Genomic DNA, 14598 nt, shown 5'->3' with positions numbered 1-14598 from the left:
CTTAGGTAGCCAACACAAATCATCAACGCGGGAGTATAAGATTCAGGCCCCCATTTCAAGATTCACAAGCTCCAACTGAGGTGCATACGAGCGAGCTCCCTGTACCAAAGTCTATCAGGCCCAACAAGGCAACTACTGCTTCACTAGCGTGGCTCTTTCGGTCATGGGTAGGCGGCATGCGTGTACTTGAGGTTCGCCGCGCTTGTGAGACCAAGAGGCATGTACCTTCCTGATCCTTTATACCAATTGAGTAAGCGCTACTGGGCTCCGTATTGAGCACCCCACGGGGGCTTTTCTGTTTCAGGCATCCCCAAATCGGCGACTGGACTAACATCATGGAACCCTAGTTAAGGCACAGCAGAGAGGAAAAACACAGCAGGGGGGGGGGGGGGGGGGGGGCAAAAAAGCCATATTTCAGTCAGAACACGCAAAGAGACTTTTACAAGTACAGACGGGGGAACCAGTCGGTACTACATACATCCATCCATATCTCGGCGAGACCTTATTACATAGAACTGACTAAGACGTCAGGATCATGCTACCCACTGTACCATCTCCATCATGGACTACCAGAATCAAAAGTTTACCAGCAAACCAGTACATACACAATTACCACCAAACGTTAACGTTGAATGCACATACGGACACTTACATACAGGATGGGCACGACGGGCCATGACGATAGGTCAGACCAAAACAAACTCCACTCCGCCACAACTGACAACTGTCAGTTACATGTCAATCTCAACGTCAACATCAGACCCGGGGCCAGATGCCAGGCGCCAGGGCATGCTCTGAGCGCTGTGCTGTTGATCCTTCTGTCAGCCCCTGCTTTGAACTGGCGTCTCGTAGAAAATGACCTGCTAGTGGTTGCATTATCGACATGATACACAACGGGTCCAAGACACAAAAGCCCGTTGTACCAGTATCGCGCCACTACTGGAATGGATATGTATGTATGTATGTACATACCCAGATCTGAAGCAGATCTACGGCGGTACATCGCGCTCTGCGAGTTGAGTAGTTGAGTTACTAATTCATTAATCAACCAAAATTGACCAGGGTCAGGTTCCCAGGCCACGACTGCTACTCAGGTAGTCCCCAAATTCCTTGCAAGGCCGAGTCACGCTGGAGCTGGTCTCACGAGGGTCTGAAGCCTGAAGTTTGAAGTCTGGAGCGTGCTGATCTCTGGTGCGATTAGACTTCGGGCCTGTCCACTGGTTACTGGTATACATACATACGTATTGTATTTGCAGCCAGGTTCTCGTTACAGCGTAGCCTCCTTTTTTGCCTTCGCTTTTGCTTTGTCTCCTATATTCTCCGTCCTTCCTTGGCTGGGCCGATTTCCTTTCTGGACCCATGGTGTATCATGACACTCCCTCCCTTGTCTACAGTACACCCTAGGCCAAGGGAAGCAAACCTTAAACTAGAAACCAAAAATTGTCAACCATCTGTACACCCAATTCCCTTAGACTAAGTAGGGTAGTCAATACGGCGTACACTTTGCTTTGGCGGCTTTTTGACTTTTTTTTTTCCCTTTCCTTTCTTTTTGACCCCCCTCCCCTTCCCCTGCTTGATTTTGTGATTGTCCCCTTTCTCGTCTATTGCTAGTTGTTGTTATTTTCCCTAACAATTGTCATCCAGACTGGGTCGTTCAGACACACGCCCCTGTGCCCTGGGTCGATCACGGCAGCGACTATGGCGTTGGCGTCGGCGTCCAAGGGGAAAAGAAAAAGTGGAATACGTACCTACGTAACACGCGGTCAATGGCAAACGACGACAAGATATTATCGACACCTCAAGGGTGGCGGCTTGGTGAGCTTGTCGCTCATGAAGCCGAGAAGAGTGAAGCCATGATTCAAAGTTGTTTCTTTCCAGCCCAGTCGGCCATTGCGGTTGTGTGATATGGAGATATCTATAAGAGAAAGCCGCCTACTCCGGTGTTCTGGTTTGATTTCCTCGACCAACCTGTTTCAATACATACATACATACATATATACATACATACATACTCAACCACATTCACCCGTACAAAACACACACCTTATCAACTTACTTTTTGTTGCTCAGCTTTTATCGACGCTTGCAGGGTTGTACTGTCATTTTGTATAATTCAGTTTTGCTGCTGCCCATCCGTCTCAATTACCTTTGATCAACAAGCTCCATCCATACACATATCAGCCACTCTTGCTACTCCCCCGTCATCAGTCACACAGACAGGACGAGAAAGGAAAAAGACAAGCCAAAGCATAGCAAGGACAGGGACATCTACCAGGATCAAAGTGACAGGGGCCTCATCAACAACTCAAAGACTAAGACCAAGTCAAGGCTAGGACCAGGACCGACATTACTCGATCTCTGTTTGGATAGAGTGAAAGCAACTATCTATGCCGGTGTAAGACATTCGCCAACTCAAAATCCCCGAGACGGACGGATCAAACCCGTGCCAGGCCTACCAGTGCCGCCTACAGCACAGCACAGCACAGCACAGGCGACAGACAACACCACTACCATCCTAGAAGAGGACATTCCGCGCATTACAGTTCTTTGGAACAAACCTTGAGGACGGCGTTGACCCCTGCCATAATTCGATCCACTTGAGACCTTGTTCCAGATCTGGGACAGGCATTACTCTCATCACCTTCAGCCTGTCAACCCACACGAGCCACTCGCCCCCCCCCCCATCACACTTCTCCACTCGTCTAAGTAACCTACTTTCCACAAGGGCAGCTCTATTTCCAACTCCCTAGCCTGGAAGTCTGTCTTTGATACATGCACGACTCGCCTGCATCAACCCCATCCACTTGGCCTGCTTATATTAGACGTACAAGTACTACCATGATGACCATCACTTCCCACGATTCTCCTCAGTATCTGCCTTATTGCTTCCCCTCCAACCGCCCTGTCTCTTCCCAAAGGCCACAGCCTCAGTCTCTGTTTCAGCAAGAAGCCCCATACCTACATTACTCCAATATCAACAACGTAACATCCGCCCTTGACTCTTTCAACGCCGAAGACATGGCCGCCGCAACTGTTAGTCACAGACGCCATCATCAAGACGACTCCAGCGTCGCGCAGGCTCTTGAGATTGCTCGTGAAAGCCCTGATGGCTCATCAGACCCTACTATTAGCAAGATACTCGAGAATGCTCTAAAACGAATCTGGTCCAAGGTGGAATTGCAACCCGACTCGTATGTCATGACTCGAGATGAGTTCGCTGTCTTCAACTTCTTTCAGGACCGCTTCGTCAACAGCGTCAACACTAAGAAGGCAGTGGACGCTCGAAAGCGATACTGGGACAACACTCATGCTTGATTGCCCACCGGGTCTCATTGCATAAGACGTCTTTGTCTTCCCGCATCCTTTGTTCTGCTCTTGTACATATGAAGGGCTTCTCTTGCGCATCGGGCGGCATAATACAGCTACACGGCTGAAGGATGATGAGAGACGAATTTTCTTTCCCTTTCTTACCCGACGAAACACGACAGAGAAGAGCCAGCCAGGGTTCCGCCTATACCCTTACCCGTCTGAATATCCACAGAGACAACACGGCTTGGCCCAAACTTGATGCAAACATCCGAATTTCCGACTCACTGCCCATTGATACCTACTGCTCAGCGAAGTGGGCAAATTGACAAGAAGCGAGAGCTGAAACTTGGGGCTCGTATCAAGGACTCAAGTCCGCTACAGAGAAGTGAGGCTCATGAGCCACGAGGGAAATGAGCCAGTAGTCTGTCCCTTCTTCGCCTGGAACACTGGTTTCCCACGGTGTCTTTCAGCGACTCGTTGATGCATTCAAACTCTGCAAGCCAATGATGCCATCAGCAATGTCAAGTCATGTTGGCCAACTTGAACGGACAGGATAGTGAAAGAATCGACGCCACTCACTGGGCAGCCCTGGATGATCCGCCACAACGCTCCAAACCATGGTTCCTGAGCCCGTTAACTGAGTGGGTCTTGCGAACATTCATCGTTCACACGGCGCCCCGCTAGCCCCGCTATTCTGTTCCTTGTGGCTTCAATCTCCGAGTTTCTCTCTAATGGCTGGTGTTGTTACCGTGTTCTATACCTACACATGCAACCCAGTCATCCTAACACTTCTCGCAGGGCCACAGAACCAGAACCAGAACCTCAACCTCGTCGTGCAGTGGCGAGGAGTGGCGCGGCTCTCCAACCTTGGGCTTGTGTTTGTTTCAAGCTTCTTTCAGCCAACTTGACTGGTCAAAAGTCAAGCCCGCGTTGCATCGTCTCAAAACCACGAAGGATAATTCTGGCATCCACAATTTCGTCATTGCGAACTCTGTTCCTGACTCGCTGGCACTTCGTATCATTCACAACCCACACTCGCTCAATTCTTGATATTGTGGTATATATCTTGTTCGGCATTGCCCCTAGGTTCTCTGGCCTTTGCCGAACTCTTTCTTCTCTGGCTGCTGGCAGTCCCGTATCTTTGAAGTCGCTGCACATACTTTTTCCCATTCTTTATTATTAATTCCTTTTTGTCGTGCTATGGTTGATTACCCTTTTGGGTTATGTCTCCGTAGTAGGCAACTTTTATCTTTGTATTTCTTATCATATATTTTTCCCCGCTATTTGTTATGTTGCAAAATGCTTTATACTATAGATATACCAGTAAGCATCTTAGCTATTCGTGTTTGGATTTATGTGTATATAGAACAATTTAGGGGATCGTGCTCTATTCAAGGGGACCATCCTAATAACTTGAATTTGCCCAAGCTGAACTCGTATAGTCATGTTATGTTAGTGCATCTTGTTTAGTATGACGAACGAGCAAATCCCTTGAAGTTTGTTTATCGCCACTGGAGGAATATGGAGGGTGTAATTTAATCAATGAGAGCAAACTCGCTCGGACAGGGATATGAATGCGCGAGGGAAGACGATTACGCAGCATCAAACTCAAACGAATGACCTTATGACAGCATAATAAACGTTGAGAATTAGTCGGGTTGGGTGTTGCGTCTTTGAGTTTGCCCTTCCATCACTAACTCTCGATAGTTCGTCACTAGCACCCGGGTGCAGCACACAGCATGTATCGTTATATACCTACTTACGTGGCCGGTAAGGAGTTAACGTACTCGCCAGTCTGTAGACCAGCTTGGATGTGCTAGAATACGTTATGCTAACTGTGCATATCATTAGCATGTCATCTAATTCAAACGCCATCTAAAGCCCACGTATAGATCTCTGAAATATCGTTAAAGAATAAGTCTCGTTTCATGCGTCCAGGATACGGCCAAGTAGACTATCTCTAACGGCGGTAACGGCGGCAGCGGGAGCAGAAGCCCCGCCGTTATATCGCCCGTGATATTAGGCCTGGGCGTTGATCATGCATCTCTGCCGTATTTCGCAGTGTTGGCTAAAACGTCCCACAATCGTGGCCATGACCAAACCTTGGGAATGCCGTGATCCACTGAGAAGTGCTCGAGAGACCACCCAATGATGACTTTTCTCATAAAGTATGTACCTCTGGAAGACTGTTGCAAGTAGAGACCTATCTTGGGTAAAGGTGCGGTGAATCTTGCGACATCTCTCAGGCTACTCTAGGCAAACGTTTGTGAGGGAATGGATTTATATGAGGCGTTTCACTTCAACATTACCTTAACCCACCAAGGCCATATTCGACAAATGCCCTTATGTGCTGCCTTGGGATATATGTTCTCTTATGGCGAGGCGTAGGCCGATTCCTATACTCTGGCTCGGACATAGTGTACGAAAACATAAGGGATCAGCGTTAGAGGCTGCCGCGAGGCCTCAAACTCGGGTTCACAAAGGGGAGCTGAGCGTTTGTACAACGCCGCTTCAATAACGTCGCGCCACAAGATTGCCCTTTTCAGAGCCCAGGCATCCAGATACGGGTTGATGCTCTTGGAGCAACGTCATGGTAATATCACCGTCAGAGGAAGAGGATGCACCAGGAGCTCCAGTAGTCTGTGAGACTGAATAAGGAACAAACCTACCGGTACTGATAATTCACTTTTTGAGCCACCGATGATCCTCTTTGCACCCTTTAATAGATATGATGAGCAGCGGCCGCTTGGCTGATTGCTTGAAGATGTCGGAGAAAGGACGTTGTAGCGCTCGCGCCAGGAAAGTATATCTCCAGACCATTAGCAGGCCTGAGCCAGACAAACTTAATCCCAGATCTTGACCATCGTGATGCCCAGAATGGCGGACTTGAGCTCCGGGGGCCAGCAGGCAAAGCAAAAGCATCCAGGTCGAGGTCGAGGTGATGTGCATCAAATGCTTGGCTTCCCCAGCCAATATCAAGAAGCCAGTTGAGTGAAACGATCTACTTTGGCATGCAGCACATGGGTGAAGAAAAGTACAGTTGCCCCAGTGGTACTAGATATCGTGTTTGCTTGTTGTCCGTCGCTTCCGGCACCAAAGACAGGTATTCCCGGTTTGAGGCTCGGTAAAGGCACTTAGTTCAAACGTTTGGATCTCGAAATATCACTACCGACAGTCACGATCCCACTACGTATTGTGTTTTATCTGATGTTGTGCCCGTAAAGCCTGTTGAAGCGTAGCGTAGAATCGAGGCTCGGGGAACACCTACTAAGATATGGGCGTCTCAAAGCCAGGCCAAGCCAAGCCCTGTGCCATTTTCGTTGGCAGTGAAGCTTTTGGTGAGTCCGGAAAATTCGATAACTTGATGTTTGGAAACTCTAATACTCGGGGAAGCCTAGTAGAGCATGACGTGAGTGTATCAAGCGAGCGGCTATGGAGGTGAAGATGGGGTTTCCAGAAGACTTCCGGAAGAGGCAATGCGTGTTGATTCAAAGAGGAAAGTCAGGCTGTGCGAAGAGCATGACGGCGGAAGCGAGACCGAGAAAAATGGAATACCTAATAACTAACTCGACGCTAAGCAACTAAGAGTTGCTTCACACCTCTCGCCAAAGGGCGCTGCTAGCCAACGCCCATGTATCCAGTACACCGAGTCCAAACCTGCCGTAAGAGGCCTAGAGAAAGGGGTAATGTCGAATGCGGAAAGTTCTCTGGTCCTGAGCCGCGAGTTTAAGCCCGATACGGCGGGGATGGGCATGAAATATTCCGAATCTGCGGTACGTAAGGACCCGAAAGGTTGGGCGAAGTTGCTAGTGATGCTGACAAAACCTCTATATGGGCGGCAGCTACTAGATTTCTGTTAAGTGGCCGCGGACATGACATGATTAACAAACTTTGTGGGCGAGCCCAGTGGCTCGGTACGTGGGAGCAACGTCTTTTAGTGAATCGAAGCGGTGAGCAGTAACACCGCCGCGCTACTGAATCTACCAAGGCATTGGCATTTCCAAGCTGTTTCTCCAATGCCTACTTATCCGACTGATGAAGTTGATGAGGCTCTTTTTTTGCTGTGAATCATGACAGCGGATCTACCCAGGTATCTTATCCTGGTCGGCACAAGGGATTGACAGTTGCAGCAAGGGTGACCTTGTCCAACAACGAGCGAGCAGCGGTGGGTGTTGCATTGAGGGGAAGAATTACGAGGGATGAATGGATGGATGGCGTAAAGTGATGTTGACCTGGGCTGCTGCTACGCAGTCAGTATGGCGCTATGCATGCCACTGCACTGACCGCCCTTTTTTAATGAACGATGTCTTGCAGCTGACCTACCTAGCTACGACTTGCATCTTGGGCCTTGGTTCTTCAGATTGCTGTGAATTGTCGGGGTTCGTGATCCACTAGATAGGTACTACGGTAGATGGGCTCGTTCAGTCTTACAGATCCATGGAACGCCATTCGGCCTATCTAAAACACAGTGGTAGCACGTCTTTTACATCTGGGGGCATGCATATGTACTGTTTCTGAATCAAGCGCCAGCCTAACAATTAACCCCAACGTCATGGGCGATCTCGTTGGTTACTGAGTTCACACACAAGAAGACATGTTTGATGTTTCAACCAGCTGAATGATCGACAGCAAGCCCCACCCGTCTCAAGCTGAGTGAAACAGTGAAAGACACAATGAGGGCTGATAGACTATGCGAACGTTAGATCTGAAGATGGTTTAACGGGGCAGCCAAGCCGCGAGAGCGGTGAAGGGTTCTTTGTGATGGGTGCGCAGTAGCGAATTGCTTCGTTTTGTCATGCTGTGTTCATCCCATGGGCGTTTTCTCGAGCCGGCTGGTTGGAATGGCAAAGACGCCACCGAGATTCGACAGCCAGATGGTCTTGATGGCGTAAAGATGTATCGATGGGTCCCAGGAGGACGGATGAGCCCATGTCGGATAGCAGTGCCTCCTCCATCAGCGGAGAGAGAAATTCAATTCAGTGGCCCAGAGTCATAATGGCTTCACCAAGGCTAGCTGAAGACGGAGGATGTCGAAACCTTGTCTAAGCCATTTATCTGGCTGAAGGCGAGATTTGGTATGTAAAGTATGCACCTATCCTGAGACAGGCATGGATTACGATTGGGCGATGCTAGTTGTGGTTTCGAGAATGATCAAAGGTTTGAGTACTACATATGCCTTGGTACGTATGCAGATGCGCTCAGACATCAAGTATTTCGACCAGTGGATGGATGGATAACGGGGAGGACTGGGAGTGGGAGGGACGGAATTACCCTTGTTCTTAGTTGCACCGTGTTCGGACTGGTGATTTAGGTAGCAGACTGACTTCTTTGGAGCTTAGTAGGATTTCTTGAGAACAGTAATAGTAGCTAATCGTTGCATCCGATGTCTGATTCTGTCTTGTGATCATCACCTGTCATATTCCCGAGCACGGCCACGGGACGTGTTGGCCGCCCGTAATCAATCACTTACTTCCGCGGACTATCAGTGGTCTATCCGTAGCTACTAACCTTAGGTAAGGTATTTACATCTACATATAAATACATCTGCCTGGTTCACCTGGCAACCGTAACCGCCATGATTGGTGTCATGCGACTATAGGGCACAGCACAGCATGGACTTTGTTTGGCCAAAGATTGGATCAACATGCAGACAGAGCGTTGAGCTTTGCTGTGAATATATATGAACCGTTCATGGCACAGCTGTTTGAGAAGAATGCGGCAAACATATGATCCAATCGACCATGTTTTTTCCAATTCAAAGTCGGGCTGACTCAATGCCAGCGGTTATGGAATGTCAACTCATCTGCAGGGCATGCGTGGTTTTGATTGGTTCACGCCGAATGGGTACAGTTGGTGATGATGCAACAGAAACTCTGACTTGATCAAACGTCTGCAAACGAATTGTATGAGAGTCAGTCGTCTGAGAATCTGGTTTCATGTAGTAGCGTATTCGTATCGACAATCAATCGGGCGATTAGAACAAAATAATTATGTGAGAGTTTTAAACATAACATACGTAAGGTAGATAGATAGATGATGCCCTTGTCCCCTGCAACAGCTCAGCTACCCTTGCTGAGTTTATTCAACGGTTGCTTGGGCAATGCGCCAACAACGATATAACCCACCACGACCCTATCGCCAGACGCCTCGAGCACCGCATCAAAACGACTCAGTTCAACTCCACATGTAAGGTATCCTCCACCGGATATCGCAGCCTTCTGAGGTAACTAGACATCTTCATCCCCGCATTGCTCCAGCTTTGCTGTCGATCAATCATAGGTTCAGACTGCCTTCGCAAATCACCACTTCCATCACTCGCATCAGCTCCTTGGACAAGGTGCATAACCATAGTCTGTGCAGTCGCTTCGACATCTGTAATAGTGCTACGGCTGTTGTGCTACTGCTACTACTACTACTGTTCTGCACCTCGTATCAACCTTACCAAGCACTGCTATCCAGCATCCGTTGCCCACCATGCGATACAACCTCATCCAAATGATCCTGCGCAGCGTCGCTCTGCTCATGACACTCCTCCTAACGGCTCTCATCGGCAACGTCATGGCGTCAAATATCGACGCCGCAGGCTCTGCAACGGCTGCCGTCAACTTTATCATGTTTATCGCCATTGTTTGCTGGATCGTTTGCATCATCGGCCTTCTCGCTTTCTTTGTTTCAGCTCTCGACAAGCCACTCATGCAGCTACCGTTGGATGGCATAGCTGTCCTCTTCACCTTCATCGGTGCCATTGTTCTTGCGGCAAAGCTGCGTGTCGTCAACTGCGGAGATATTAACCCCAAAGCTCTGCCTGGAGACTGGATCGGCTGGGGCTCAGGGAGTGATGAGGGACGGTGCCGTCGACTGCAAGCAAGCACTGTCTTCATATGGTTCCTGTTCGCCTGCGTATCTGGAAGTCTCCTTTTGACCATCAGAACTGCACGCAATCAGTTCGGCTCTCTTCGCAGTGCCGCTTCACGGCCATCAATGTCTCAGATTTCTTCAAGCGTCTGATGAGCACTAAACACATCAGAAACCCATAACATAGCGGCTCAGCCGTGTTAAAGGGGTCCGGTCATGATCTTGTTGGTTCTTTGCTCTAATACCATCAGCGCGAGCGTCATGGCCACAAAACTCTGTGGAACACGATGTATGTGCTTCCCTGAGCTCCGTTACACCAAAACCGCCCTAGGGCATCACCGACTCTTGAGTGCCGGTATCAAGTTGCATTAGGATATAGAGAGCGTTCAGCATTAAGTATTATTATACCAGGATTGTTAGATGTATTAGTATTTTGGAAGGGGAGTTGGGACGGGTAGTTCATTCAGAACAGGTGTTGGATCAAGGGCAACGATCATGCAGAAAATGAAAGTTTAATACAAGGACGGCTTTGGTTTTCAGCATTTCACTGGGATATCTGGTTGTTAGTACAATGGGTTCGTGCTAGAGTCTCTTGGTTGACAGGAGGAACAAAACAAGCGTATTTGGAATCATATATTATTGAAAGAAAGAAAACATATGCATATTTATACCCCAACACCTTATGAAAGCCATGCATGTTATTCAGGTCATCCATTCATATCGAGATCGGATCGTCTGGTTTGAAGTATGTCTATAACGTTGCCGCTGTTTCCACAACGCCCGCCGCCTTGAAGGTCGCCTTATTTGTCAATCGAATATCGACGTTATGCGCCCACTCCATGTATCGTGACCAACCTAACAGCAATTGGTTAGAATACTCCTCATCTTGGATAGATGGTGATATAAGTCAGTAAACAAATTACTCACTCCAATAGGCGAATTTGCGACCAAAGTATTTACCCATCCATGGCACAATCATCATTGTCAGTATCAATTGTAGTTGTTCGAGGCTGCGCTCCCACTCCGCTTGAGCATCAGTATCGGAGGTATCGGAGTAAATGTCGTCGGTAGATATGGATGGGAGCGAGTCCAGATCGTCCTTGTCATCAGACATGGAAGCATCATGGAGGTCAACAAGGGAGGAGTCGGCGGCCATGTTGACAGTCGATACGGGAGTAACCTGAGTACAGACTCGCTCGGCCAATTCAGCTCAGGATATGTCTGTAGGCCACAGGACGTTGAGGATGTCTTCGGAGGTCGTGGGCGGATATTAGGCGTCAGGTTGAGTGGTAGTTGGCTATTTTAGAGTAACTTCTTTGTTCAGAGACTGCCGAGTCCCAAGTGTTCCAAGTATAGAGGAGCAAACGGAGCCCGCTGCCGTATCTTCAGATGTAATTGCGTTGCGTTGCGACAAGCAGCAATGGAACCTCGCGTCGATAGAGATGATTGATAGTCGTTAGGATGTAGAGGCCGTAGTCGCATCGGGGCCCGGAGCTAGGCTCCGACAGGAACTGGGGAGCTCTGACAAGCTTCCCGCTTGATTGGGTGCAGACCACTTTGTAAAGCATCACGTGGGCATTCCCGTGACTCTCTACCGTGAAGCTTGGGGGCCGCCTGCGCTATGGTTTGGGCTCTGGTTGACTCAAGGTATCGCTCACCCGGCCCATGACGTTGGACTGATCTCCCTCTACATCCTAAACCCACAACTAAATCCATCAGAAGAAGCATACCAACAGTGCGCGCAAACTCTGCGATCCAAGAATACAAACGATATATCATTGCGCGAGAAGCCCCAAGCCAAAGATCTTCGCAGTACCTTATACGAAGAAGCCGCCCATTTGCGACACCCACATCCAGCAAAAAACCCCAATAAACCAGCAACCGGCCATTAACGGCAAAAATCAAGAAGCAGCCACATAGCAATCATGGAGGGCGAGGTGAGTGACAAGCCTGCAACAAATTGCACATACCTGTATATTTCCTTCCCACCAACCCTTATTGAAGAGGCTGCTGGGACATGACACGAAATACGACCTACTACATATACCTACCTACCTACCTACCCACTACCATACAGGCCTGCCTGGCTTTGAAGTTCAAATGCTTAGGTTGTGCCATGCTTTTCATGGCCTGTCTTGTACCCTCCTGACCACACAGGCCCAATCTTTTACCCCTCCAAAACCCTCGAGTGCTTCATCAACGAGCCTATCAGGTCTCTCTTGTCGCCTTTTAACCCCCACTACCTCTTGTTGGTGCGAAAGTACCTCTGGTATTGTCGACACCACTTTCTGGGGGGCAGCAGGCGATTCAATATCGATTTATTTTACTGTCTAGGCCTTTGACTCACATTTTCCCAACCGCCACCTTCACATCATCATCTATCCTCCACAGCCACAAAACAACACCGCGTCCCTCAATCGAATTCTTTACTAACCCGTTTATTCTTTTTGTTTTATTTACAGGTACCAACCGAACGCAAATCACGCAAATCCGTTGCCTTCACCGACGAACAAGTTGTTGTCGACGCTGACGGTTCAGTGACCATGGTTAACGCTACCGAAGAACCCAAGGATTCGGCTCAGTCCCACACGCCTCGTACGCCGCCGCTTTCTGCCGCCCTTGAGTCCTTTACTGATTCGCAAACGACAGCCGCTGAGGACCTTCCCCCAGCTGAGGATGGTGGTCTCGACCTTTCCCTGCTCAAGAAGAAGAAGAAGAAGTCAAAGAAGGTCGACGATGCCGATGCCGATGCCGACGCCGACGCTGCCCCCGCTGACGATGCTGCCCCCGCCGAGGATGGGGGCCTTGACCTGACTCTGAAGAAGAAGAAGAAGAAGAAGGCCCCCAAGGGCGACGATGATTTCACCAAGCAGCTCGAGAAACTTGAGCTCAAGGAGGGCGAGGAAGTCGAGGAGGTTCCCCAGGAGCAGGAGGGTGATATGAACGAGGGAACCGGCATTTGGGCTCACGATGAGACCAAGACCATTGGCTACAGCATGCTCCTTTCCCGCTTCTTCCACCAACTCACCGAGAGAAACCCCGACCACACTTCCCCGGGAACCAAGAGCTACAAGATCCCTCCTCCTCAGTGCATGCGAGAAGGCAACCGAAAAACTGTCTTTGCCAACATCGCCGATATCTCCAAGCGTATGAAGAGAACCGAGGAGCATCTCACTGCCTATCTTTTTGCCGAGTTGGGTACCAGCGGTTCCGTTGACGGAAGCCGAAGGTTAGTCATCAAGGGTCGTTTCCAGCAGAAGCAGATCGAGAACGTTGTCCGAAAATACATCAGTAAGTTTTTTCACTTTCACGACTGCGGGTTTCTGTTTGCTAATCATCGCCTCTTTCAGTCGAGTATGTTACCTGCAAGACCTGCAAATCTCCCGACACCGAACTCAACAAGGGTGAGAACCGTCTTTACTTCATCACCTGCAACAACTGCGGCTCCCGACGAAGTGTTACCGCTATCAAGACTGGTTTCTCCGCCCAGGTCGGTAAGCGAAGAAAGATGCAGGGCTAAGCTGCTCTACGATCTTCTCTTCCTTTCGATACTGCCCCGCCCGTTGCCAACGAAATTCTTGGCTTGTAGTTTTGGGGAGGGCATATATCTTGGCAGTGTTCAGTTCTAACTATGCAGTTGAGTCTATGCTGCAAATGAGCGGCTTCTTTCTTCAACTGTGTAGTCTCGATGACGGATGCATTTTTCGGTTTTTGCTTTAGGCATTGCCAATGGCCGCCTATTCCGCAAATTATGGTCTTTGGGGTCAAAAGGAGTGATGCTGGACCGTACAACGGGTACCGGGCTGATGATGTGGCGTATGGATTATGTACATGATGCCGAAATGAATCAAAACTGCAGCCAAAACCACAAGTCGCTTATGCAGGAGTGACAGCAACGAAGATGCGTATTTGAATATGTTGAGTGCCATGGCTTTATAGAGACGTGGGGTAGATGTGTACACAAAAAGTATGGAAATACATTACATACCGAAAGGTCTTTATTAACGCGAGAATGGCGTATTCCACACGCCTTGATGTGGTAATCCAACCACGAATTCACCCCTTACTCCTATCTCTGGAAATTTGAGAACTAGTATTCACACCACTAGGGTGTGAGAAACAGCTTGTACATAAAGGAGAAGCTCTGTAGCAACAGATGATTTCCCTCAGACGCAAAATAAGTACATAAAAACGATGCCCCGGTTATCCCCCTAGGCCAACAATAAAATCCCCTTTTTTGCTGTGCATGTATGCGTGTTGCGTAGTAATGTGTATAGAAGTCATCTGCGTTGATATATGCCGTAATCATAACACTGGCAGCCATTCATGTCTTAATGCCTCTTCGGGCATATCTTGAATGAGCCTTGTACTGTACAAGTGAGGAGAGATATGAGAGAGCGACGAGTCGAGCATCAACCTCCCCAGCAGCTGACC

At 48.9% G+C, this 14598-nt stretch overlaps 4 protein-coding genes across 4 annotated transcripts; 3 read left to right on the top strand and 1 right to left on the bottom strand.

Annotated features, from left to right (window-relative positions):
* Nucleotides 1-2838: 2838 nt before the first annotated feature.
* Nucleotides 2839-3315, top strand: J7337_005602 (uncharacterized protein; the record flags this gene model as incomplete). Its single annotated transcript, XM_044823277.1, has 1 exon — nt 2839-3315. One exon carries the CDS (start codon nt 2839-2841, stop codon nt 3313-3315), a length of 477 nt encoding a protein of 158 aa, XP_044681768.1.
* A 6468-nt stretch (nt 3316-9783) lies between these two features.
* Nucleotides 9784-10317, top strand: J7337_005601 (uncharacterized protein; the record flags this gene model as incomplete). Its single annotated transcript, XM_044823276.1, has 1 exon — nt 9784-10317. One exon carries the CDS (start codon nt 9784-9786, stop codon nt 10315-10317), a length of 534 nt encoding a protein of 177 aa, XP_044681767.1.
* A 598-nt stretch (nt 10318-10915) lies between these two features.
* Nucleotides 10916-11320, bottom strand: J7337_005600 (uncharacterized protein; the record flags this gene model as incomplete). Its single annotated transcript, XM_044823275.1, has 2 exons — nt 10916-11019; nt 11092-11320. The coding sequence occupies 2 exons, from the start codon at nt 11318-11320 to the stop codon at nt 10916-10918; spliced, it is 333 nt and encodes a 110-aa protein (XP_044681766.1).
* A 769-nt stretch (nt 11321-12089) lies between these two features.
* J7337_005599 (uncharacterized protein) lies at nt 12090-13684 on the top strand (the record flags this gene model as incomplete). Its single annotated transcript, XM_044823274.1, has 3 exons — nt 12090-12101; nt 12627-13455; nt 13515-13684. The coding sequence occupies 3 exons, from the start codon at nt 12090-12092 to the stop codon at nt 13682-13684; spliced, it is 1011 nt and encodes a 336-aa protein (XP_044681765.1).
* Between the last annotated feature and the right edge of the window lie 914 nt (nt 13685-14598).

Source organism: Fusarium musae, chromosome 4 (assembly GCF_019915245.1).
Source record: "Fusarium musae strain F31 chromosome 4, whole genome shotgun sequence".
Lineage (NCBI taxonomy): Eukaryota > Fungi > Ascomycota > Sordariomycetes > Hypocreales > Nectriaceae > Fusarium > Fusarium musae.
This window is presented reverse-complemented; position numbering and strand designations above follow the sequence as displayed.